At 44.2% G+C, this 27,354-nt stretch overlaps 1 protein-coding gene across 2 annotated transcripts in view; it reads right to left on the bottom strand.

Moving 5' to 3' along the window:
- The window catches only part of MYOM3 (myomesin 3), a 42,578-nt gene extending 26,492 nt beyond the window's left edge, over positions 1 to 16,086 (bottom strand). Inside the window, exons 1-13 of one of the 2 annotated variants that reach the window (XM_053398785.1) lie at positions 15,956 to 16,086; positions 15,318 to 15,392; positions 13,444 to 13,603; positions 11,524 to 11,681; positions 10,869 to 10,964; positions 10,126 to 10,214; positions 7,572 to 7,616; positions 5,966 to 6,106; positions 5,279 to 5,440; positions 4,085 to 4,226; positions 3,800 to 3,999; positions 2,214 to 2,270; positions 378 to 505 (exon numbers count right to left, since the gene is read on the bottom strand). In XM_053398785.1, coding sequence (XP_053254760.1) covers positions 378 to 505; positions 2,214 to 2,270; positions 3,800 to 3,999; positions 4,085 to 4,226; positions 5,279 to 5,440; positions 5,966 to 6,106; positions 7,572 to 7,616; positions 10,126 to 10,214; positions 10,869 to 10,964; positions 11,524 to 11,681; positions 13,444 to 13,603; positions 15,318 to 15,392; positions 15,956 to 16,062 — 1,560 coding nt within the window. In that variant the 5' untranslated portion in view covers positions 16,063 to 16,086. Of the gene's footprint in view, positions 1 to 377; positions 506 to 2,213; positions 2,271 to 3,799; positions 4,000 to 4,084; positions 4,227 to 5,278; positions 5,441 to 5,965; positions 6,107 to 7,571; positions 7,617 to 10,125; positions 10,215 to 10,868; positions 10,965 to 11,523; positions 11,682 to 13,443; positions 13,857 to 15,317; positions 15,393 to 15,955 lie in introns of those variants that run through there. The other variant, XM_053398784.1, reaches the window with a different exon arrangement.
- Positions 16,087 to 27,354: the final 11,268 nt, after the last annotated feature.

Raw genomic sequence — 27,354 nt, 5'->3', positions numbered from 1 at the left:
TTCTGCTGCAGTTCAACTTCCAACAAAAATGACATCTTGCTGTCCACTGTGGTGAAAGGTTATGCAATCAATCAAACAATTAATTAATCACTTTACCATTACATTATTGCACATCATTCATTATAGCGCAAAGGAAATGCAATACACATTGTGGGTCGACAGCGGAGTCATAAATAATGTATTGTTAGGTATTGTTTGAGACTGAAAAACGCAAGAGCAGTGCTACTGATTGCATTCCCTGGGTTGGTTTTCGTTCCAGACATGGGATGAATTAGGGAACATCGGCAATTTCTACTCCCATTTCCGATGGACTTCTCCAGCATCCTTAGCAACTAACAGATGGTGCCTCTTGTATGTTCTCTGTGCCCTTTCCTTACCTTTTCAACATAGTAACTCAGTGGCTCTTTGCCTCTAGGGTCTGGTTCATCCCAAGAGAGGACAACATATTCTTCCCTGATCTCACTGGCATGAACATTGGTGGGTGGCAAAGGGACTTTGATCTTGGCTGTGGGAGAAAAACAACAAGCTAACATTTCAGCAATTTAATTTGGAATAGAAAAGGGTTTGCAAGGAAGACCAATTAACAGCCAGATGGATAAAAGTCACCAGATGGAGCAGCCCCCAAAATAGCTGATGAGAAGTACAACTAGAAATTCATGTTTGAAGCCAAATTTATCAAATTCGCATTTCTGAAACATTACCAGAACTGAAACACAGCCAGATTTCAAAAAACACTTATCTGAACTTTGCAATAGAATTCTCCAACCAAATATTTGCAAAAATGCACATATTAGGGGGAAATTGGTGAAAATGCATTATATGAGGAGTTGCTTGCAAAAGTGTGCACATCAGTCAAAACTGCAGATAGGTGAAATTTAAAACTAAAATCCTGGAGATTTTTTCAGGAAAACCTGCAAATTCAGAAAACGAAAACAAACACCCTTGGCAATTGCTGCAGAAACTTGCGGAACTGAATTGAAGAAAAATGAGAGACTTGCAGAAATGAAATCGACAGATCCTTCCATCAGACCCCATGGATATAATTTTCATTCTCCTGAAACGCCCAATGTTTGGTACCTCAACTCTGCCGCCAGCATTGCTGCTAGACATGGATGGGATAGGACAGTGGTTAATCTCTGCATCCAGGGCCAGCCCAGGGGGTTTTGCCTCTTGAGGCAAAAAATGAAAATGTTCTCCTCCTTCTCTGCAGCGCCCCGTCACTATCTCCTTCTCTGCGCTCCCTCCTCAGGTGCCTGGAGGTGGACTAGGGCAGCCCCAGTGCGCTGAATGCGATGAGGGAGTAAAAGAAGGTGGCGGGTGGTGGAGGTGGCAGGAGACAGTGAGTGGCACACTTCTTAAAGCCCGCATCTCCTGCCTGAGGCAACTGTCTCACTGCGCCTCATGCATGGGCTGGCCCTAAGTGCATTCATGCAGCCCCCTCCCCCCTCCAGTACCATCCAGTTAAGCAACAGCGATGGTGGTGTTGGGAGGGCAGCTCTGCAGTGTCACCCAACCACACACCCCACTTCTAGGAACTAGGGCTCCTCAGGTATTTAAAGTACAGAGAAATCAAGGGAAGTAAATTGTCAGGGAACTGCCATCGCAGCCAGCAGTGGAGGAAGGGCTCCCAAGCGATGCCGGAGAAGGTCCCAGCAGGGAAAGAGGGGACTCAGCGGCCGGGGAAGGAAATCAGCGTTACACCAGGGAGAAAGGCGGGCAGAGGCGGGCTTCGGAGAGATGGCTCCAGGACTCTTCGCCAGAGACCAGCGGGGAGAGCACGGGTCCTCCACTGCCCACACCCACCCTGCGCAGAAGACTTCCGCACAGGGAGGCTAGGCGGAGACTATCCGTCAAGGAACTTTTATGTTGGAAGAAGTTCAGGAAACGCCCACTGACGGATTCTGCCAGTGACTGAGACAGACGCGGAATCAGGACTGTCCAGCCAGGGAAAGGTTTATCCAGGCAACCTCGCCGAGAGTGGCTGCAACTTACGCACGAGCAACCCCCAATTCCCATTACATAAATGTTTTTGGAAAACCCCCTTGTTTAACAGAAATGCCCATTCAGAGCCACTTCCATTTTGAGCAAAATATAGTTATTTGGGCATTTCTAGTCTGCTAAACTCCTAAGTGATTATTAGTTATATAAAAAAGTTCTCAGGCACGACATTAATCATTGGTGGGGGAAAGGACAAAGGTCACATGTGAACTTACGTTCCAGTTCATCTTTGGAAACTGTAATTGTCCTAAATCCATCATCATAAGGGATATCTAGACAGGGAGCAGAGAGGGAAAGAGAAAGAGATGGGGACAAGTGGGGAATCATGAAAAGATTTACAAATTGCGTTTGGGGGCAGGGAATGGCCAGGATGCTACCTGGCTTGACTAGGGGGCTGTGGCTGGGAACTGACCAGCCCCCATTATGGCCAAACAACATATATGTGAGCTTGCACCTCTCTTAGTGGCCTTAAATCCATAGCGGGGGTTACTCTTGAGCACAGTGGATGAGTTAGTCCCAAAGATCTTAAGCAACCATCCAATGATGGTATAGAACAGAGCTTTCCAAACGTTTCATGACGGTGACACACTTTTTAGACATGCATCATTTCATGACACAGTAATTCAATTTTGCATCATTTTGCAACACAGTAGTTCAGCTTTACTAGCAAACCGGAGGTTGAACTAACCCCTTTCCAGCCCTGGGATGAGTGTGGGGAGCATTCATGTGACACACCTACACACTGCAGCTGACACACTAATGTGTCGTGACACACAGTTTGGAAAGCTCTGGTATAGAAGCTAGAAGGCTGAAGCTTGTGCCCTTGCTCCTTCAGCTTCCAAAACAATCATGCAGACTTGTGTTAAGCTTCTCCTAGGCTAAATTGGTGGGTGTGGGAGCCTACATGGTGAGGAATAGGGAACAGGGTTCAGAAGATACATGCCTGATGAGAGCATCCTCAAAGACCAATTCTGCTCTCCTGGGGTCCTCTAAACTGCAAGGGGGCAGAATTCTTCAGGGATAGTCAACATGGCACCCTCCAGATTTTGGTGGGCTCCAGCTCCCATCAGCCTCAGCCACCATGGTCACTGGGCAGGGATGATGGGAAGTGAAGTCCAACAACACCTGGAGGGTACCACTTTGGATACCCTTGGTTTAAGGGACCTTAAAGTTGGGAGAAGTCCCCCCTTTCCTTACTGTCACCATTTTGAACTACAGTGGACTCTTGTATGCAAAGTGTTGCAGTTGCTAGTCTTTTTGTTCTTCTTGTTTTAGGCTGGGCCAGAATAATCAGCCTAGATTTTTTTCCTGGTCACTTTTGGGGTATGGCAATAATCTTAGGGAGTTGTTTAAAATGTGTTAATTTTTGACAGGGGGGCTTACAAATAAGATGAGGTGGAAGAGAAGTAGAAGAGGATTTTGTCTTCTCTGTTTCATAAACAAGGGGGGAAACGATGTTGCTGAGCTGCTTTCAAAGCAGACCAGTGATATTCCCATATGTCTTCCAGAATGGATCACTGGGAATGATGCTCTGTTGTGACATAGTGCCATTGCCCAGGGCATTCTTGGGGGGACGATGACTGCCCCCACCAGCCACTTTTGATAGGACATGTGAAATTACTCTGAGTGGTCCTGCACAGATCTATTGCTCTTAAAGTCTGCTGACACAGGGTAATTGTTCTGTGTTTTGAACATTAAAATTCTTTTATTTGGGATTACTGGTGGGTTTTATGATCTTGGAGGCTGCCTTGGATGTTAAGAAAATAGCAATTGTCTTGGAGCAATTAAAAACTCAATGTACTTAGCACTCTTTTGCTGTCATTTGGGTCTATCATTGTCACTGGGTCGCTGGCCTTCGATGGGTTACTGATGCCTGCACGGTTGACGGCCTTTACTCGGAACTGGTATGTCTTCCCTTCAGTGAGGCCTAAAACAGGAGATCTGCAGGTTTTCACGAGCTTATCATTGCACAATACCCATTCGTCTGTGCCTGCTTCACACCTGGAAAAAGAAGGACCTTACAGTTTGGGTGCAACATGATCTGGGAAAGAAAGAGATAACAGATCTGTGGCTTCTGAGGACAGACCTCTCAATGTAATAGCCGATGACAGGACTTCCACCATTATCACTGGGAGTAATCCAGGAAAGTATGAGACTGTTTCTATTCACGTCATGGCATTGCACGCTGAGGGGTGACCCAGGAGCTCCAGCAGTTTCAGCCTCAGCATCTAAAGATAAGAAAAAGCCATGCTTAGATGGTTTCCTGTAGGTCAGGTTGGCCCATAAGCTAGAATGGCTCCCAAGTTTATCTCCTGGCCCTTGAAAGCATGGTCAAATTTTAGAGAAGCCACTGTACAAAATTTGCCTATAGCAGGTGGAACTGAATCCAGGTGGAACTGAATGTGGAACTGAATCCGACCTGGGGACTGGATCTTTATCTTCCTCCACTTACCCACAGGTCAAGCTTGAAAGGTAGGTGGGATCATTCACTCGATCTCACAATGACAACAGGTGACTCATTTTTGCACAACACTCTGTAAACCCTGACAATTAGTTGGTTGTCGGGAAGCTCTGGCAATCAGCTGATCAGAAGGGCTTGCAAAGCAGTATGCACAGAGAGCCAGTGTGGTGTAGTGGTTAAGAGCGGTAGACTCGTAATCTGGTGAACCGGGTTCGCGTTCCTGCTCCTCCACATGCAGCTGCTGGGTGACCTTGGGCCAGTCACACTTCTCTGAAGTCTCTCAGCCCCACTCACCTCACAGAGTGTTTATTGTGGATGAGGAATGGAAAGGAGAATGTTAGCCGCTTTGAGACTCCTTCGGGTAGTGATAAAGCGGGATATCAAATCCAAACTCTTCTTTGCAAGCCCTGACAATCAGCTAATTGTTGGCACTCACTAAGCATGATGCAAGGAGCTGTGAAGGTGCCACTGATCAGCTGGCGGCTGGCACTTGCGAACCCTCTTTCAGCCCAGATGCATCTTTACCTGCCGTGCACTTGACCTTCTCAATGGCATCAGGTGTAGGGCTGGTGCATGTGGCTTTGCCAAAACAGCCTCATGGGCTAAATGGGAAGACCTGGTGGACCTAAGCCTGTAGGCAAGAGGTTCCTCGCCACTGACCTGTGGTTTTGCTTTTGCTTTCTCCCTAAAGACTGTAAGGCTCTAAGCAGGACCTACGTTCTTTTTAGTTCCATACAGACCATTGACATTTTAGGGCCTTTGTAAATTACAACTATACAACAATGCCATCACCAAACAGCAGCAAACAAGTGCACCTACCCCTAACAAACACATAAGCTCTTTGCTCGTTGTACCCATCATGTGTCGGTATGCGGATGCTGTAAAACCCTTCATCTTCTTTGTAAGCGCAAGAGACTGTCAGGGAAGCCTCCTGGGCCTCACACTTTATTTGCCGGCGATCAGAATCTCTCAGCAACTCACCTGAGCGCAAGAGAAAGATGGTAACTGAGGATTTACCTGGTCGGTGGCTTCCTACCAGAGCTAAAACGTAGCAAAATTTCAAAATGTGAAATTATAATTCCAGCCCTATTTGGGAATGTTAATGGAAAATTAAATGCAGAGGGTATTCTTGCATAAACACTCAATCTTGGATAATTTGCTTAAGAATTTCGTCCCCAGATTCATTTAATCTCTTCTTCCAGTATTCATTTGGGAGAAGCCAGGTGCCTTTCCCCCCTTTCCCCAAAGAGAAATTTCCCTGTAATTAGTACCAGGAACCAGGTATGTAGCATCAGGAGCCATGTGGCCCCCCAAAAGTTCCCTGTAAGGGAATGTGGCCCTCAGGCTGAAAAAGGTATTCCAACCCTGGTCTGAAGTGTTGGCTGTATTGGGGCCCCACTTCAGACAACAAAATGTCTTGGGCCAGGATTTTCTTAATACTTGTCAAATGGCAATAGTCATGGATGGTGGGGTTTTTTGGGGGGGTGGGGGTTTACAAATACAGACCATCTCTGAACCAGCGGATGTCTCGTTGGTATTCCTGCAAGTCTGAAGTAAAAGTGCAGCGAAGAGTGAAGGGCTCCTTTTCTCTGGAAAAGACAGGCCTCAAAGTGCTAGCAAAGTCAGCTTCCAGGTCCCTGAGTGACTCTAAAAAGAGAAGATGAGGTGAGGTAAGAGCACCTGGCCTTGACAGATGTAAGGAGATAGTGATTTCCATCCAGTGCATCTGGCTGCTAACCAAAAGGTTGGTGGTTTGAGCCACCCAGGGACAGCTGTAGGCATGATTCCTGCATTGCAGGGGGTTGGACTAGATGACCCTTGGGGTCCCTCCCAACTCTACAATTCTATGATTCGACAATCTGTTCATCACAATCAGTGCTATTTCCATTCAGCTACAGTTCAGCTTCTGCTAAAACCTAACTTTGCTCATCTCGCTGTCTCCTATGGCCAAAACTAATGTGATTAATGATGCAATTAATTAATAAAAATGTATTTCAGAGGAAGGGAAATGTAAAACATAAAGCAGAAAACAACTAATTGTTTACATAACATTTGCAGATCAAAAACCCCAACCATTTCCATTCGGGACTTCTAATGAACATGTGAATTGTAACAATTTCTGCTCTGGTTTTCCATTTCTCTAGAACTCTCTAGACATCTGCAGCTTTCGGTTGCCACAAACAGCCAAGCTCACAAGCAGAAGACAGTGCATGGAGCTATTCTCTGCTCTTTGCATCCAGTTTAAGGAAAGTGTGGAACAGCTGTGTTTGACTCATTCATTCTTTTCATTGGGCATCTATACAACCCCCTCCTCCAATCATATCTATGCTTTTTTTAAACCCACTGTAGGGCTCCTCCAGGCAACTTGTTTATTGAGCATTTATCCTGATTTGCTTACAAAAACGCTTACAGTACTTGGAGTTTATATAGTGTACAGTCTTTATTGAACATTCATTCTGCTATGTTTGAGGGAGGTTATGTAGCTTCTAGCATTCATCCTGATTTGCTTGCACCTACCCTCCTTCTTCCATTCTGAACAAGTACAAAGAGGTTCTCTCCGTGAGCAAATGTGTTGTGCCACAAATCCTGCGGCAGCCATTTTGTGACTGGTGCTCACAACACTTTCTCAAAATTCCAACTGCGCCCACGGGCCCTGAAAGGTTGGCAACCCCTGGAGTAAGGTTTATTTGGAACAGGATCCTTTCTCTCTCTCCACAGAATAGACATAGACCTGCTTCCCAGTCACCATTTAGACATTATTCCAGTGGCACAGCAACCCCTGCCAGCACCTGGGGTGGACCAAAGATATTGAGCTTTTTGGGGGAAATTGAAGTTGTTGAGCCCCCTGAGGAACTGCAGTGGTGTCTGCAAACTCCCCCGACACACAGCAGCCAACGTAAAACACTGCAGACCCCCGTGCTGCCCTACAGAGCCCCATGACGCCCTATGGGTGCCCCCCCTCCACCCCTGGCTACCTATGCTACTGCTTTCTCCCCAGTATTCCCACCTCATCATTTGGGCCACAAAATGGCCCCAAACTGTACTATGAAGTCATGTGCCAGGCTAAAAAAATAAAGAGAAAACCACAAAATAACTACAGTTTTGTACTTACTTTTATATATCTCTGAGTCAAATCCAGACTCCTTTCCATAATATTCTACCAAAACAAAGAGAGGAAGGGAATTGATGAGATAGGCATTATATATACTTATTTTTATTTTATTTTTATAAATTTTTATTAGTTTTTTAACATATCATTTTAAACATACTTTTACATCTTATTCAATTTTTTGACTTCCATCAGTCCTGTCTGAAAATTTTCCAATCTAATCTCTTAATATGCATTTCTCATTTTCTTATTTTCCCTATTACATTTCAAACTCATAACCAATATCTCTATCTTTCTCTACTTGGTAACACTTTGTATATTTCTCCTTACAAAACTTCTTGTAGTCCTACTAGCGTAATTTGTTGGTTACAGTTGCTCTTCAAATAATTCATATACTTCTTCCAGTCTTCTGTAAATCTCTGGTCCCTCAGGTTTCGAATCCTTCCTGTCATTTTGTCCAATTCTGCATAGTCCATTAATTTCGTCCACCATTCTTCTTTTGTCGGTATGGCATTATATATACTTATAGCTGGGATGAACAATCTGTGGCCCTTCAGAAGTCATTGGTCATCATCAGTGAGCACAACCAATGGTAAGGGATGACTGGAGTTGGAATCCAACAACATCTGGAGGGCCATAGGTTCCCAGTTCCTGGTTTATAGAATTGTATTTCAGTTCTCAGAGTCTAAATAATAATGCCCAGGAGCTGATCAGCAGATCCTCCAAAGCAGTGTTCACATCCCCCATTTCCCCCAGGGTCATAGCTCAGTAGTTTTGCATGCAAAAGGACTAGGTTCAATCTCTGGTTTCTCTAGGTAGGGCTGGGAAAGACCAGTCTCTGTCTGAAACCTAGGAGAGCTGCTAACAGTTTGTGCAGCAACAATCCTGAGCTAGATGCCTCCATGGGCTGACTTGAAATAAGGCAGCTTCCTATGCTCGTATCAACATTGAAGAATTCCAGAAGCAGTTCTGGTGGGTTTCCTTTGGATGAGAGGGTGCTAAAGCCTTGGAGGGTTCTGCATTGTTTGGTTTATTTTGAAGTATACAAGCAGAGCATAAGTGAAGGTAGGCACTCTAGGAAGGCAGCAGGTCTGCTAACTCACATTAGATATCTAGAGCAACTTTCCCCCAATTAGGTGCCCTTCAGATACTTTGGACTACAACTCCCATCAGCTCCAGATAGCATGGCCAATGCCCAGGGATCATGGGAGCTGTAGTCCAGAACATTTGGACAGCACCAGGAGGCTGCCCAAGAGAGAGGCCCTATGTCTCCACAATGTGCTTAGAGGTCACTGGCAGATCTCACTGTCTCAGCTTCATAGCTGTAGAGGAAAATCTCCTATATACCACCAAAGGAAAATCCCAGTGGGTTACAGGGATCCATAATTGAAACAAAATTTAAAAAAAATCCTTCAAGTAGCACCTTAGAGATCAGCTAAGTTAGTTATTGGTCTGAGTTTTCATGTGCATGCACACTTCTTCAGATACACTGAAAGAGAAGTCACCAGACTCTTATATATGGTGAGAGCGTGGGGATGGGTATTACTCAGAAGGGTGGTGGGAATGGTTGATTGGCTGATAGGTGTGGTAAACCTGTTGACGACTCTTAACGACTGCAATTGGTCTTACAGGAAAAAGCAAGGGGAGAGATGGCTACAAATAGCTTTATCATATATATTGAGATAAGAATCCAATGTCTCTATTCAGACCAGGTCTCTCCATGGTTTTAAGTTTGGTAATAAGTTGCAATTCAGCAACTTCTCTTTCCAGTCTATTTCTGAAATTCTTTTGTAATAAGATAGCTACTTTGAGATCTTGTATAGAATGTCCTGGGAGACTGAAGTGTTCTCCTACTGGTTTCTCTGTCTTGTGATTCCTGATATCAGAAGGGATCTATAATGGAACAGATGGGGCCTGAACCAAAGTAAACACAGGAAACAATCTGGTAAACATCATGGATGATTAAATTATATGTTGCTTCTGTTAAAATGGGTCGTTGCTATAACAGCAGATAAGGTAATTTTGCATCACATGGAAAGTCTTCCATTTCCATTTTTACTGCAAGGAACTTCTTCAGGCTCCTGAACGAAATTTTTGTTTTATCATTATGATGATGGTTTATTAATTTATATACTGCTTACTTGCCAAGGTGGCTTCTAAGTGGAAGAATTTAGAACAAAAACTAAGTTATCAATAAAACAAGGTCAAAATAAAAATTTCTATGAAACATAGAACATATGAAACCAGTAAAACTTTTAAAAACAAATATGCATAACTCAATTATATTGCCTAGGTAGGGTTGCTGAAATAAACAGGTTTTCCCACAGGAGTCTAAAACGATACAGCATGGCCACCTGCCTAATGTCAATAAGCAGGAAGTCCTAAAGTACAGCTTTTACCACGCTAAAAGATTATCTTCTCGCAAATGAGAAACAAACATAATGTGCAAACCCCAAACATTTTGCAACGAGGAAGTTGCAAGGAAGGTTCCTGAGAGAGTCCTAAAGCATTTTAGAGAGAAAAGAAAATCACTTCCCCCTTGCCCACGTCCACTTACTCCTGACGAGCACCGTGGCAAATGAGTAGGCTTCGCCATAAGCGTTTTTCACTTCTACACTGTATTCAGCAGAATCGTCCAAGGAGCACCTGAAAGAAAGAGAGGAAGCTAAAAGCACCTGGCCCTGAGGGGGCCCCAGGAGGCCTCAACAGCAATGAGCGCCAGACCAGAGTCCACGGGCAGGAATGGGATGCCTTTTTCAGCCAGAGGGCCACAATCTCTTGAGGGGAACCTTCTGGGGGCCACATTCAAGTGGTGGTTGGGGCCAGAGGCAAAGGTGGGTGGAGCAATTGACAGGATTCTTAACTTTGCAGACTAGGCTGTATTCTAGCTGCACAAAAGTGAAAGGTGTACCTATACACACACACTTCAACCTTCAACCAGGAAAAAATAGCCATAATTGTACTTCAGGGACCCATTCCAGCTAGGCAAAGGCACTTGTGTAGGATGAAGAGGAGGGCAAGGGAGGGGGCGGGGCTTGGGATGGGGCGTGGCCTAGGGAGAATACCAAGGGATAGACAAAGAGGTTGGGAGGGTCGCAGTCTCTTGATAGTGTTGGGGTGCCCCACGGCTTTCAGTTCGGAAGCCCCGATTCCTAATATACAAGTGAGTGCTTATTTTCAATACCTGTGGTTGGACTATTAAGACATTCTGCAGAGAGCTCAGAGGAGAAATGGCACCTGATGTTTCAATAAAGATAAACCACAATCTGGCTTTTCCTTGCTTTCATGCAAGTCCGTTACCTGCTGATGTCCAAAGTCAGCATTCCAAACTCATTCTTCATCTTATATTTCCCCGCTGGAGCCAGATGAGGGTCAATCCGAACTCCATTTTTATACCTAGTCAGGTGCAAATAAACAAACACAGAGACATGAAAAGAGGCAGCAAGGCCAGATTTCAGGTAGGGGTGGATAAATCTGTAAATTTTGGTTATCTAAGTTTCTTGTTTTGCCAATCTTAAATTCAGTGCTCCATGTTTCCCTGACATTTTGTGGTTTTTTAAGAAATGGAAAGAAGTCAGCATTTTAGTGCCAATTTCCCCCAAGAAGCATATTTCTGTATGCAGTTTTTTAAAATAAACATTTTTTTGCAAACCATTTCTCCTAATATAATGCATTTTGTATCATCTTCACTAATAAATGCATTTATGTGCACACTTTAACCAAATAGATACATCTTCATACACTTTACTTGGCTGGAGAACTTCATTTCAAGTTTCAGAATGTCAAAAGAAAGTGTGAATGTCAAAAGAATGACGGTGTTTCCCTTTGCATATTGCTTCAAAAAGGGTGGGTTTAGCAGGGTCACCTTTAAACGCAGACTGAATCAAATTCCCCACCCGCAGCCCTAATTGCAGGAGATTCTTGAAATCGAATTCTTCCATCACTGCCCACTCACCAAGTCACCTCTGGCAGAGGAGAAGCCAGAACTGTACATTCCAGTTTGACACTCATTCTTTCCCAGACCGCGTGAGCCCGGAGAGGGATCCAGAACATGGGTGGCCGGCAAGAAAGCAGCTCCATGACCTCCTTTTCCAACTGTGCCTTTGCTTCAGCCTAGGACAAGGACCACAAACAGCTTTAAAACCTTTTATCTTAGTGTTCTATAAATACACTTGCAGGAATTGGGCAGGCAACTCTTAACACCCTTCTGTTTTCTGCTACAGAATAATCAGGCAGGCCCTTTCTGGAAGCTGCCTTATATGGAGTCAGACGATTAGACCATCTAGCTCAGTATTGTGTACACTGACTGGCAGCAGCTTTCAAAGGCTTCAGACACAGTGTCCAGCCTGTGAAGGGATCTCATGGAACAGCTCTCCCAGGAAGCTTAAGTTTGTCAGCCTTTCATGGGAGGGATTCAGGAGCATACTATAAATTTTAAGTTTGTGCAGGTAAGATGGATTAAAATGTTCTGCCACCTTGGTGCACTAAATCCAAATAGATACCTTTGTAGCTAGGAACTGGCAGCTATCCGCAAGCCTTCGAAGCCCGGCGGGAACTCCCACCATGCTCAGAAGGCTTGCGGAGAACAGGCAGCTATCCAGAAGCCTTCGGAGCCCGCCGGGAACTCCTGCTGGGCTCAGAAGGCTTGTGGATAGCTGCCTGAAGTCCGGGGAGCGCAGCGGAAGTTGGCGCTGCGCTCCCTGGGCTTCAGGCTGCTATCTGCAAGCCTTCGGAGCGCTCCGAAGGCTTGCAGATAGCTGCCTGAAGCCTGCATTCGCTCCATAGGACGCACACACATTTCCCCTTCATTTTTGGAGGGGAAAAAGTGCGTCCTATAGAGCGAAAAATACAGTATATCCACTGAAAAGTGTGGGGTATGAACAAATGATTTACAGGAAGATCTCTGACATGCAGCTTACCTGTCACAGTATTTCTATTTAAATAATAGAAATTTGCATCTATACATATAAATCCATATATGCAGATACGTGTCCTCCTGGGCTGGATCCAACTAACTTCTACTCAGAGTTGACCTATTGAAATTAATGGTCATTGCTAACTTGGGTCCATTAATTTCAGCGGATCTATTCCAAGTAAATGTTAGTGGAGAGCAGCCCCCTCCTTTTTGGAGATGTATAAGTGGCCACTGTATGGAAGTCGCATGTCCACAATTTTGGAAGTCTAATACATTCCTTTATCTTATAATGTACTGTTTCACAGAGCTACAATGGTTGGAATGGTTTAACAGTAAAGCCACCTTCTCTGGGGCTCTGTGTGGGGTAATGGTGGTCCCCCAACAACTCTCAGCACCCTTAAACTACAGTTCCCAATATTCTTTGGGGGAAGCCATGACTCTTTAAAGTGAGATGAAGCTGCTTTAAATGTATAGTGCAGATGGGGCTGAAGGGGCTTCAGAACTAACCAGGAGGTGTCAATGAACACTGAGATTCCTTACTGGCTTGGTTATTTTACCTGCTGGTTGTTAACCCACTTGCTATAACAACAGAGTATCTACATACAACAGTCAGGCTCTCTTTTCGCAAACCACGCAGCGCTGACCCTTTCTTATCCCATCCAACATACATAACTTTAATCTGTTGCTCTGGCAGAAATCACTGCCGGAAAGCAATGGAAAAATATCCAGACATGCGCAGAGCCAGACAGTCCTCCTCCGCAAAGCTGCAGCCTTGAGGCTGATCTTCATAGTGCAATTTGCAAGCTTCCAGACTGGCCCCAAGGTGGTGGATGGATGTGAGTTGAAATGCTACGCAGCAGTATCATTGAAAGTTTGTATCCATCCAATGAACTTTGCCTCTGTGGATGCTGCTGGCTCTTGACTCTCAAACAACCCACTTTAAGCTGCTCCTCCCCTTACCTTCCTCCGCAGGGCCTTTTTGTCAGCTCTCACACGCAAGGCCCGGCAGTTCCGAATGACCGTTTTCTCCAGTTTCTCCATTTCGTTCCCAAAACGAACTCTCTTCTGTCCTCTTTTCTCTATCTCCAAAACAGTAGTCTTCTGCCTCATTTTCGTTTCCCTGGGGACAGAAAGCATAAAATATATAGCACCCAGCTTTCCATGTCCTCTCGCAGGGTTCAGGTTTTGGGATGTAATCCACTGAGAGCAGTCAAGTACAACATTCCTTGTTTTCCTAGAGTGGACATGCAAAGGAATGTTTGGTCCAGCCAGGCGAAACTTCCTGTTCCTCCTGGCCTGGAGCATCCTTCCTTGCATGTGACTAGTGGGTGGGCGTGACCTTTCCAGAACTGGTAAAAGGACAAGGCATGCTGCCACTCTCTCCTCTTCCATCTTCCTTTCTTCCTGTGAACTTCCTGGAATGAACTGCTGGCTGCCAGCCAAGCAGTCCCTCAGGTCATCTCACTTATGGGGTACACCTCTTTTATACGTTTGTAACTTTAAGCCTAAAGCCTGCCTTCAGGGATACACTGTGCTCTGCCTGATCGTGAGTAAACTTTCTTTTTACTGCTTATGAATAAGACTGTGGCGTCTTTATTGTTTTAGGAGAGATTCAAGGGGTCTTACCAGGAAAATATTAGAACACATTTCAATCTGGACAAGCTAGATTGAATCACGTATTGTCTTAAGAAACTCACACAAGTTTTCAACTAGTTTTCTGCTGTGTAGAGGGGAATGCACTCTGCTGAATAAAGGAACTTGCTGTCAGGAGTTCGTCCTACACTCGAGTAGGACCCTGGCAGAGACACATGCCCGACTGGCATGTTCTCTCCCTCCTGGTTGATCGTCCGGGAGCTTCAAAAGCTTTATTCTGCCCGAACATCACAGCGACCGATGCCAACAGACATTGGCACACTTAGGGATCCGCAGAGTCTTCGCAGCTTGCGTAACAGACCTCAGCAACACAGCATTTTGGCTAATCTACTTTATTTACATATAAACACACACAGAGCACGGTAATATGGCTCCCTCTCTCCGCAAAGAGAAAGAACAAAGGACAATAGTCCCACTTCACGGAACACAGTAACACAAACATCCTGTCTCCGTCACTTCCCACTCTGTGGAGTCAAAACATACACCATCATGTGATAGACAACAATCCCATGACTGTAATCATGGAGCAGGAATTCTAACACTTGCTAGTGCAAGTTAGGAAGGATATTAATAAACAATATATCCTCTTGGGGGCCCCTGAACATTCCCACACAGGTTTTGCCCGAACTAGCAATCTTTATCCTTTTTCATTCTCTCTGCCTCTACAGTCAGAGGCAGTAATGCTTCTGAATACCAGTTGCTGGAAGCCACAGGAGCGGAGATGGCTCTTGTGCTCATGTTCTGCTTGCCAGTTTCCCACAAGCATTTGGTTAGCCACTGTGAGAACAGGAGGCTGGACTAAATGGGCCATTGGAATGATCCAGTAGGCTCTTCTTATGTTCTTAACCTATGAGGAGGGCTCTAGATGGCAGGCAGCCAATATGGTACGCTCCAGATACATTTGGACTCTCAACGCACATTAGTCAGCATGGCCAATAACCAGGGATTTTTGGAGCTGAACCACATCTGGAGGGCATCGCATGACTATCTCCTTATGCTTGCAGGTATGGTTCCAGAAAATTAATGGGTCCAAAGGTTTGCTGGTGATATCAGTTCACATTCACACAGCAGACAGATTTTATGCAAATGTACACAGTTCCATCACTAAGATAACTGACCCTAACTGAACTCATTATGCTTTAGAATTTTGGAAACGTTTGCTCTAAAGCTACTGGACCTACCATGATTTTTCCGATGTCAATGCAAGTGCAGATGCTATGGACAAATCCAGACGTGTGAAGCCCTCTTCTTCTTCACTGTTGCCCCCAAGGTTGAGAAAGCAGATGGAAATGAAAGATTTCATGAATACCAAAGAAGTACTACAAGGTGCAGCGAGGGAGATATGTAATGGGACAAGTTCAAAAACAAAAATGTTTCACATGGACTAGAGGTGCCAAAAACCCCCAGCCTGTTTCTAAATACAACAGCACTATACTCAGTTAGGGATGGGTGAATCTGTCAATTTCAGTTTCTCCCTGTTTCCCATTTGTCCAATCTTAAATTCAGATTCCTGGCATTACAAATGGCAACTCTGCTCATATGATATGCTGAATATCCAAACTGTAGTGGCATTCTCACGGGAATGCTAGCAATCCCTAATGAGTTTTGTGAATCTTCCAAAGCTTCGTTCTTGGTTTTCGTGAACTCACAAAATTTATCACAAAAGGTTTACATTATTTGAAATTCTGGTATTCATTGTAAGCGCGCAAGCACACACACACACACACAAACTATATATATATATATATATATATATATATATATATATATATATATAAAAAACACTGGGTTTTGTCATTTCATTCATTCCTTGGCTAACCTGGTCCTGAACTTTGCCTTCCTTGTTCTAGAGCTCATTTGTAGATTTCTGTGCCTCTCCTCCTTTTGCTCTTCTTCCCTGCGGTGGGAAAAGCTTCGGATTTCCATGATGGACCCTTATGGGGTGGGAGGGAATTCCTGTCAGAAACAATAACATCAAATGTTCATGAAAATAACAGACAAAAATGCAAAATTACATAGAGACATTTGTATGTATGGAAAAATTCAGACTAAAATGCTGGTGTAATTTTATGAGAAAAGAAGATGGAAAATGATGTGGAAAATGTAAAGAACTTGCTTGGGAAAAAATGAGAAACCGAGAGAACTGAAAATTGATGAATTTACCCATCCCTGTTGAAGAAGACACACACTAATTCACCCATTCATTCATTCATTCAGTTAGTTAATTAGTTATTTGCTTTCTCTTGCCCAGGATAACCCAAAGCAACTTGCAACCAAACAGACAATAAGCCCCACCTAGATATGTTAAAACCAAGATAAATTATTCAGGTGAATTATCTCAGAAATTACTCAAAATACTTGTTAGATAACACAGTCTCCAAATCTGTAAAATGAAACTCCCATTTAACTCACTGGATTTAAATAGGGGTTTTTTTGTCTTTGGCATGTTGGTTTTATTGTGTGTCTCAATTTCTGTTTGGAAGATGTATTTTCTGTTTTAATTAGAACATCTGAGGCTAATACTTTTAATAAACTGTTTACGCTTGAATGCAAGTAACGGGTTTTAAAATAGCCCATGTGTTAAACTGTTGCAGTGAACACAAAACACTCAGACTTAACTGTGCATGTGTTCCCATCACTCTTGCATCAACAGAGCTCAGGCAAGAGGAAGCATAAGAACTGCAGCAAGTGGAAAGACAATTGTCTTAAATTCGGGATGAAAATAACACTTAGCAGCTGCGAAATGGATATAAATAAATTAGTATTCTTTAGTATTACATTATAGACTTTATTAAGACATTATTTAGACTTTACATTATTAAAAATGAGGTCATTGCTTCTTTAGTCCAGAATCCCAGGTGTGTAACCTGATCTCTGTAACACCCAGCACTGAGGTCACCAACCCAATGCCCTTGAAGGATTACACTGGAGCTGCTGGGCAAGTTCCCCAGACTCTGAGCTTTCATTTTAAAAAAGACATCAGTCTCTTGCCCTCCTAGAAAGAAAGTTACGGGATAAAATTTGCAGGTACCTTCAAAATGACTTCTGCAAAAAGAGAGTGCAATGTGGACACAATGTGGACACATGGTATATTTTTCCTGCTACTGAGGGAAAACACACACACACACCTGTTGTTATTAGATAGCAATAGCAAAAGTGTATGCATTAACTGTTAAACCACTCTGAGAATTATAGCTTTGTGAGGAGACCAGGGGCCTCCTCATAAGTCTCGTTATGATTAATCCCAGAGTCACCTGTGAGAATAGGAGACTAGACTAGATAGGCCATTGGACTGATCCACTTAGGTGCTCTTTGCGTTCTTATGTTAATAAACTATAGTAACCAGAATTCTTTGGGGGAAATCAGATAGGTTTAAAGTGATATGATGTGGCTTTAAATATCTAGTACAAGGAGTCCCTGATTTTTAGGGGCCACGTGGCAATCTAAGGAACTACTGCGGGCTCCACAAAATTCATTTGAACTAAAGAAAGACTGCTGCTGCCCACAAAACAGGCAATCACCTATACACCGACCAAAACAAAACACAGACCAAAGAAGCAGGCAACAGACACCCCCGCCCCTGCCCCATATCAGGCACTTCCCTAAACAGCCATCAGTAAAGAGTCAACACCCCTTTCAATTTTAAAAACTGGAAGGGGAGAGGCTGTTGCCAGGCACCAAGTGGGAGGGCATTCGATGGTGCCATTTCTGGGACTCCAGCAATATACTCATGAGCAAGTCCTCTTGACATACTCAGAAATAAATGCCTTCGTCTTGAAGGATTTGCTGTACTCTGGTATACATTGCTAGATGATTTAACAAGAAGTTCAGGAGATGAAAACATGCAGTATGCTCCACTGATTTGTAATGAGGGTCACCCCGTAAATAAATAAATACGGGAGAGGTTAATTCTGTGTGGAGAGGGATGACAAGGGTCTGACCATTTTTGTTTCTCCCCCCTCCCCCCAGTCTTAAGTTCAGTCCTTCACGTTTCATCAACAGTATGCATTCTTTATTTTGGAAGTCGCCATGAAAAGCCACCAGCATTTTAGTGCAAATTTCTCCTAATACATTTTTGCAAAGAATTTCCCCACTAACGGAATCTTTTATGCATCCTATTTTCACCAATATACGCATTTCTATCAGGGCCTGCCCAGTCATTAGGATGGGTGAGGCCACCATCTCAAGCCATGGAAGCCCCCAGGGTGGCAGGGGCAGGGCAGGGTGGCACAAGCAGTGCAATGGGATGTGCTGCTCCTGATTTCTATGCACACCTTACCCAAGTACTTACATTTTTGTACACATTACTTGGCTGGAGCACTGCACTGGAAAATTTGGAGAAGGGATGGCTGTGTTTCATTTTCCCTATTATTTCAGAAAGGGCATATCCATTAAGTTTTCTTTTAAATGCCTCCTTTGTCCGTATTGGCACACAATGCTAAGCACACAATGGCTTAGCACATACTACGCAACTGTCCCGTTTTAAGCAGGACACCCTGGATTAACAGAAGCCTTCCTGACTCCTGATCCCAATCCTGGATGTGTAGTTTTTGGTTCTGCGCTGTGGTGCGAGTCAGTTGGCTCACACCAGAGCACAGCACCAAAAAAACAGAGCTGAAAGATGCTCTCTTACCTTTGCCTCCATTAGATTTTTTTCCAAGCCCCCTACATCTTCTTTAGCACCACCGCTCTCCTTTTGCGTTGCCATTGGCAGAAGCTGGTGCTCAGTCAGAGCGAACTCTTCTTTTCATTGGCTAGCCGTACAGCGGGTGGGTGTTGCTGACCTTAGCCGTGGCCACTTGAAACATTGCTGTTGCCGTTGAGTTAGAGGCATTAAAGATGGAAGGGTGGGGCAGGTGGGGTGCAGCAACCCTGAAGGTGGTTACCTGCTGTGGACCATTGTTCATATATTGTACCGTCATGCTGAGAAATAAATGAGAACACTGGGTCCTGGCTGAGGTTTTGGAGCAATGAGAGATGGGCGGGTGATGGGGGGTGGGGAGAAGCAGCGTGAAGATCAGGCAGGTGGAGGCCAGAAAGAGTGCAAAAATCAGGCGGGAGAAGAAGCATGGAGTTTGGGCAGATGGGGAGGAGCAGGAAGATGGGTGGGAGGGAGGGAAGGTGTCCCACTGTGCTCTCCCAAAATGTTGGAGGGTATGAATGCAAGTGAACAGATGTGCAGACCCTGAAGTGGAGTAGCTGCTTCGATTCTCCTCCAGTCATTCCCTTTCGATAAATACTTTGGTTATACACTCAAGTTGGGGGTTTGCTCTCCTTGGAGGCAAGTGAGCAGAGACAAGTTGGTGAAGTTAGGAAATTTAATGGGTTTTGAGATGGGAATGCCCATGGAAACACTCTTTGTCCATGACACTTGTTGGAGCCTCTGGGAAGCCGCAGAAGTGGTTCAGCCATTTTGGGCAGCTATGGTTTAGTATCTTGCGAGTGAATAGTTTTGGGGTGCGATTCAACTACGTGCTAATATGGTCTTTCCATCAGCGCAAGCATTTCTCCTCCCCACATACTGTTTTGGTGGTTCTCACCATCCAGGGCAGATTTGGGGTGGGGGAAGCCGAGTGGGAGGACAACCCCATTCTTCTAGCAGGAGTCCTTGTCCTAGCTTTTGTTAGTGCACCACATTGGCTGAATCTGGTGCGTAATCTTATGCATTCATCCACATTGTTCCTGCCCTCTCTTGCCAATCAAGACTAGGAACTTCTAGTTCCTGGTTGCAGGAAACCATAGTGTGCCCTTTAATCTGATCAGCAAATTAGAGTTGGCACATAATCTGCAAACTAGGATTGTAAAACTAGGATTGGTGATGTTGCCCTATGTCCATAACACCCCACTGCTTCACAGGGTGGTTTTAATATAGGATGTGTGAAGTATGCCAGAAATGATAAATAGCAATAATCAAAGAGATCTGAGCTAAATAAAAGAGCAGAGCATTCTTTTTAGTTCAAGAACAGGGCAGGGAGGAACAGCATTTCCCTTCCAGGCTAAATTAAAATTATATTAAATTTAAAACCGAGCAAAAGAATTCCTGTGAAACAAAATGTAAGAATAGCAGCAACAATGAAAATCAGCTAGTCTTTCATACAACAAGAATCACAAGCAATCTTTAAAGCAAGATACAAGTTTGGGGCAGGCGGCAGGAATCACGTACCTTCCCTGAAGTTGGGGAATCTTCTAAATCTTGACTTTGCTATCCCAGTGTAGAGAAAAATCAGAGAGCAGGTTGGCAAGGGAGCTACTCTTGAAGAAGAGAGATAAAGGACAAAAGGAAGGATGCCTTCCCCCTGCTTGATGGCATTAAGAATGACTGTCCCGGGAAGAATGTGTCCAAGGGTAAACTGCCCACCCTTGCAGCCTTAAATATAGCATTATCTCATGTCATTTCAATGACAATGGAGAGAACTATCTAGGATTTATGATCCCCAAACAGCTCTCTGCACGGGTAAAGCAAGATCATTTTTCTAGGTCAGAAGTATTCATGGCCATTGTCAAAGCAGAACAAGGAAGAAAAGCTGCAGGCTGGTTTTCCAGGCCCAGAATCTACGGATTTCTTCTGTTTGGGCTCCCAGAAAGATTTATTTGCGCAAATTTTAGCCAATGAACAAATCTGTGAATTTGTGCTTTGTGTGTGAGAGAGGCGGGTCGAGAGGGAGGGGGGGAGAGAGAGCAGGGCTCCTCCAGATTACCTGTTTATTGAACATTCATCCTGATTGCTTGCACAACGCTTTGTGCAAAGCAGGGTTTTATTGACTTCTTTTTAAAATTAAATCATTTTTATTAAGTTTCCCATTTTAACAATCCAATCAAATCACATTTAATGTTCCAAATTATACAAATCCATATCAAATACAGTGGTACCTCGGGTTCCATACACTTCAGGTTCCATACGCTTCAGGTTACAGACTCCACTAACCCAGAAATAATACCTCGGGTTAAGAACTTTGCTTCAGGATGAGAACAGAAATCGCACAGCAGCAGCGGCACAGCAGCAGGACGCCCCATTAGCTAAAGTGGCGCTTCAGGTTAAGAAGAGTTTCAGGTTAAGAACAGACCTCCGGAATGAATTAAGTGGGTAACCAGAGGTACCACTGTAGTCCAAATATTCTGCCTAAATTATAATTTTTTTTGTTGGGACTTCCCATTCTTCAAGTTTGATCATCTCATATCTCTGCTGCCTTGAATAGTCTTTCCAATAGTTCCTTTAAATCTTCCTGTAGGGTTTTATTGACTATTGGACACAATATGCCTCTGAGTACCAGGTGCTAGAAACTGCAGGAGGGGAGAACGTTTTTGTGCTTGAATCTTGCTTGCAGGATTCCCACAGGCACCTGGCTGACCACTGTGAGCAGGGCCCGGCTGGGACATTTTTTTTTTTAAAAAAAGATATTTATTAAAATTTTCAACTTTAATACATTAAAAAAGAATCAAAAAAGGAAAAACAAAAAGGTTTAAAAACACATAAAGTTCACAATCCTTATTTTTCTATAACATATTTCCCTGACTTCCCCACACCTCCCCTTCTTATATTCCAATTCAAAATGTTAGTTCAGCAAGTTCTTATCCCTAATTTTAACCTTTTTCTATTTAGTTCATTTTAAAAAACCAATTTTGCCTTATCCAAACTTAAACACAATACTTATGCATCAATACTCGTTCTTAAAACATTTTTCTAACGTCGACCCAATTTCCCTTCCACGAATTCCCCAATTTTCATACAAATAACAAAATAAAATAAAAATAAAACAGATTGTAATTATACACCCTTTGGATTCCCAAACTCCACCCCCCCTTTCCCGGTTTCAATCCCCAACAAATGTCCATCAGTCTTAGTCTACTATCAGCCTGGAGATCTCACGTCCGAGGCTCTTAATTCTCTCAATTCCTCTCTGCCGGTTTTTTTTATAGTCCTTAATATTAAACACCAGATCTCGGAGAAGCTCTGGCCCAACGGGATCCATGTTTCTTCCAGCCAGACCTCCATACTTAAAAGTGGAGCCCGAATCATGTTTCTTATTCCTTTCAAGTCCAAATGTCCCCAAAGCTCCAACTTCCACCTTAAGCAAATTTGTAATCCTTGGGTCTTCAGATCTCCACATGAGGAGATCTCTCCATTCCTCAATCTCCAATTCAAGCCAGATTTTCGACATCAAGTTCTTATTTTCCTTTGTAGCCATCATGTCAGGCCTCTGGCTCTCCTTTATCATCTGCAAAGTTACAGCTCCTCCTTCCTTTTCCTCAGGAACAACATATATCTCCTTCTCCACACTCTCAAAGCTCTCAAGTTTCTCTTTTTGTCCAGCTGCATGGGCTTCCTGAGTCAAATCCTTATCAAATTCAGTGATGTTATTTACTGTTAAGTTCAGAGTTGCAACATTTGTAGCCAAAGCATCAATTTGGCCTTGTAACTTTCCCAAGAGAACAAAAACTTTGTCCAACCCAACCTGAATTTTCCCTCCTCCAGCCATTCTTGTAATGTCCCAAATCCCCCTCTAGAGGGATTTTGGTAACTTAATATTCCTTCCAACTCAAATCCAAAAATCAAGTTAGTTTGTAACAGTTCTTCCTTGTTTTCAACAAATTGTAACCAAATTGTAACAAATATAGCCAGCAGAAACAACAGAAACAAAGTTCTCTTTTCCCGTCTTGACAGCTAAATTTGACAGCTGTCAAACTCTTCAATACCTCATCAGCAGGCTCTCTCGCGGAGCACTCCCGGGTCCGGGGGGGTGGCACTTCAGCTCCCAAGATTAGCTCTTTATCCTCCAGTAAGATTACTTATATTGCCAAATCGTGAAATTAATGTCTTTTACCAAGTAAAAAAGAAAGGGTTCTCTCGACCTTAGTTAGCAGGTCGGGGAGACGGACTTCCTGTTTGCGCCTTCCCCGATCGTGCCTAATTAAAAAAAAAAAATCTTTCCAATTTCCGCACTACTCACAGGTTGTTGCTTTAAAGTCCAATTGTTCACAAAAAGAAGTCAGCGCTCTCCGACCATGGCAATGCGGCTTCACTCCGCAGGAGAAGCAGTCGACTCTCAGCACCGCGCCGCTCACCCCGTCCCCCGCTCCGAAGCCTTTAAAAAGGCTCCTTCACAGGTCGGGGGGCGCAAATGGTGCCCGCCGAGTCACCAGGTTCACAGGCTTCACCACCTGTGATTTTTGAGGGTCCCCGCGTCGCCGCAGCGGTCAAGACCCAATCCTGCGGAGCCGATTCCCTCCGGAGCTCGGAGGGAATCCGCCATTAGCCGATGGCGCTAACCCGGAAGTCCCGGCTGGGACATTTTGCTGCCTCCTTCTCCTCCTTGGTTGCAGTTGAGAACTGTGGACACACCCATGATGGGGGCATGGTGGAGTGGAGTGCACTTGTGGCAGAAAGGGTGGCCATGGTGTTCGCGGGGCATGCCTGTGGCAGAGGAGGCAGTGGGGGGCACCAGCCACATTGGCAGGGTGCTCCCGTGGAAGCTGGGGCAAGGAAATGGCACTGGCAGCGAGTGGCACATTCCTTAGGCCCAGATCTGCTGCCTGAAGTGACCGCTTCACATCGCCTCATGGGCTGGCTCGCCCTGACTCTGAGAACAGGGCATTTATCTTGAAATGTTTGAAACTGTTTTCATTGATGATTTCAATGTTTTACTACAATCAGGTGGCATATACATTTTGTTAAATAAATAAATAGATTGTGCTGGACCTCGTTGTATCTGGGGGGAGTCAGGAGTTTCCTGTTGTCCTTCTTTAAATATCCGAATGGCTGGACCTGCCCCGGAAGGTTCTGGACTCATTACAGTGGTACCTCGGGTTAAGTACTTAATTCGTTCTGGAGGTCCATACTTAACGTGAAACTGTTCTTAACCTGAAGCACCACTTTAGCTAATGGGGCCTCCTGCTGCTGTGCTCTGCCGGAGCACAATTTCTGTTCTCATCCTGAAGCAAAGTTCTTAACCTGAAGCACTATTTCTGGGTTAGTGGAGTCTGTAACCGGAAGCGTATGTAACCCGAGGTACCACTGTAGAAGTTTTTTAAGAGGAGTCTGGATTGCCAACCATGAGAATGGACTGGTTGCCCTTTCGGGATCTTTTCCAACTCTATGATTTTATGATTCTAAGAGAAGGGCTGATGGGAGTTGTAGTCCATAACATCTGGAGGGCCAAAGACTCCTTATGACTACTCTAAGCCTTCCATGACATGGTGTCAGCTGTAGAGTTTCAAGGCCCGCAAATTTATAAGAAAACAAAGAAAAAAGGACAGCCACGCCTGAACCAGAAGCCTTCGCCTTTCGTAATTCTGGAGGGTGGCCTGGGTTGAAACAAACAAACATACAAACAAACAAACAAACAAACAAACAAACAAAGGTTTGCAGGAGTCCCTGATAATACCTAATTAAAAGCTGGGTCCACCAGTGAACTCTCCATTTTGTATCACTCCTTCAAATAGAAGGCCTTCCCCTTTTGGCCCAGTGGTGTCCCCATTGATGGTTCTGTGTGTGAGGTTTCCTTTTTAAAAAGTGAGCAGGAACAGGCTCCGCCGTGGCATTTAATCACTGGCTGAGTGGCATCACCTGGCATGCTGCTGACATGGGATCCCCGGGCTATTGCTCAGAAAAGCATCCCACATCAAGAGCTTGGAACGCGGCCCCTGGCAGGGCAGCCTGCCCCCTTTAAAGCCCCGTCCTTGCATGGAAACCAACAGGTGGCCGGCTGGGCTGTCAGCAACATCTGCAGCTGCTTGCCCAGGGTCAGGGAAGGAGGAAATGGACTGATGATGATCCCACTAAACGTTTCCCCAAGCTTCAGACAGCGGCACATGCCCCTTCCTTTAGGGTCACGACCACTCAGCCTCTCTCTTGACGAAGGATGTGTGGATTTCAGTTTCTCCCACTTTCTCATTTTTCCAGTCAGTTCTCTACATTCCCACATGTTTGTGATTTTTTTTTAAAGAGTCCTCGTGGAAATTCATCAACATTTTTGTGCAAATTTATTCAAATAAGCACATTTTTGTGTGTAGTTTTGACCAGGGCTTACATTTGTGCAAGCAATTTCCCCCAATGTAATGTGTTTTGGTATGTTACTTTCACTAATATATGCGTTTATATGGCCGTTGGGGTTGAGCCATACAGTGGTACCTCGGGTTACATACGCTTCAGGTTACATACGCTTCAGGTTACAGACTCTGCTAACCCTGAGTTAAGAACTTTGCTTCAGGATGAGAACAGAAATCATGCTCCTGTGGTGCAGCAGCAGCAGGAGGCCCCATTAGCTAAAGTGGTGCTTCAGGTTAAGAACAGTTTCAGGTTAAGAACGGACCTCTGGAACGAATTAAGTACTTAACCCAAGGTACTACTGTATATCTAAAGTGCACTTAGCACACTTTTAAAGCACATGGCAACTGGAAGGAAGGAAGGAAGGAAGGAAGGAAGGAAGGAAGGAAGGAAAGGAACTGTAGTTTTGTTAAGGGTTTTGTGAATTGTAGTTCTGTGAATGGTAATCAGTTGCAAAGATTATTTGTGGCGAAGCCATGTGCATTAAATGTGCTTGAAATATAAGTTGTGGTTGTGAACTGCTGCTATTTACTAGATATCTATGTAGCAAAGATTATTTATTTTCACACACTGCTTTAGGTTATAAGTTGCCAACAGAGGCTTTCTCTGCAGGGTCCTGTTCCCCACCCTCCCTAGCTGAAATTAGGCTTGGAAGAAGTGTTTTACTTTGGTTAAGGCTTGTTTCAAGTATAATTGCAGCTTGTGTTCCTCCAGTTTGCAAATGTACCCATGGGCCCCAAACATTTGGCAACCCCTGCTTTAAGGCATGTTAGTGACGTGACGTTCTTTCACTTGGGAGTGGCCCCATATGAGGTGCAATATCTGACTCATACTTAATGGGGCATGTTTTATAACCTCTAGGACGGTTCCTATCTTTGTATCTCGTAGATGTTAAAGCATGCTCCAGCAAGCTGAGAAGGCCTTCCCGCCTACTGAAGAGACTTTTTGAACCACTTCCAGAATGCTCATTTTCATAGCTCTCCCTAACTCACAGGAAAAATGTACCTAAATATTGATTTATTCAATGTTTATTGTGAAATGTGGACCCCTCCTTTCAACCAAAGAGTGCCCAAAGCAGCTACCAAACAGTAAGAAAGGGGAAAAGCAAAACAGTAATGAAAAAGGAACAAAAACGGCAGGTGAAACATGCGACTAAAATCAATAAGGACAGCAGCCAGATGAACGAATTACAACATACCAGCCACAGACAAATCAACTTATCAGGGCAAAGTTCTGTCTGAATAAAAACCCATTTACCTGCTGCCAGAAGGTCACCATATGGACTTCCTAGCACAGAGTTCCAGTTGTCTTGAACAGAGATGGATGAGCTTGGCCATTTTGGTTTCTCATTTGTCCAATTTTAGTTCAGTTCTCCACATTTTTCACATGAGAGTGTGTTGTTGTGGTTGTTGTTTTTTTGTCCGCCTGAAAATTCACTAAATTTGCATTTTAGTGCAAATTCCCCACATGTCATTTCTATGTGTTTATATACATATTTTACTCTAGTTTATGCATTTTCTTACAAATTACTTGGCTGGAGAACCACACTGCAAACAAAGGGGAGCGCAAGCGGTGAAGAGCTTATTAGGAGGTGTCACAACTATAACATCCCATGGAAGGTGGGGGGGGGAGGGAGGGATTTTGGTGTCTCACAGGGCTTCACTGAAATTTTACAATCTGCCACTACTGCAAAATTTCAAAGGATGTTGGCATTTTTCTTCCTATACAGTGGTATCTCGGGTTACAAACACTTCGGGTTACAGACTCCACTAACCCGGAAGTAGTACCTCGGGTTAAGAACTTTGCCCCAGGATGAGAACAGAAATCGTGTGGTGGTGGTGCGGCGGCAGTAGGAGGCCCCATTAGCTAAAGTGGTACCTCAGGTTAAGAACGGTTTCAGGTTAAGAACGGACCTCCCGAACGAATTAAGTTTGTAACCAGAGGTACCATGCAAATTGAGATTAAGATTAAGATTTAAATGTGAATGGTAGCAATTCTCTCCCCCTGCAGCTACTTTTGAGTTTCCGCCAAATACGCTTTAGATGTTGGCAAGATAAGAGTGTTGGAAAGGTTGCATGCCACCCCACCCCACCCCACCCCAATCTCTGCTGAGCAGTAACAAGATTCCAGGGGGTTCCAGGTGCTCACCTAGAGTGAGCAAAAGGGTTGTGCTT

This window comes from Podarcis raffonei, chromosome 8 (genome assembly GCF_027172205.1).
Source record: "Podarcis raffonei isolate rPodRaf1 chromosome 8, rPodRaf1.pri, whole genome shotgun sequence".
Lineage (NCBI taxonomy): Eukaryota > Metazoa > Chordata > Lepidosauria > Squamata > Lacertidae > Podarcis > Podarcis raffonei.
Note: the sequence above shows the minus strand (reverse complement) of the source record. Positions and strands in the feature narration are given on the sequence as shown.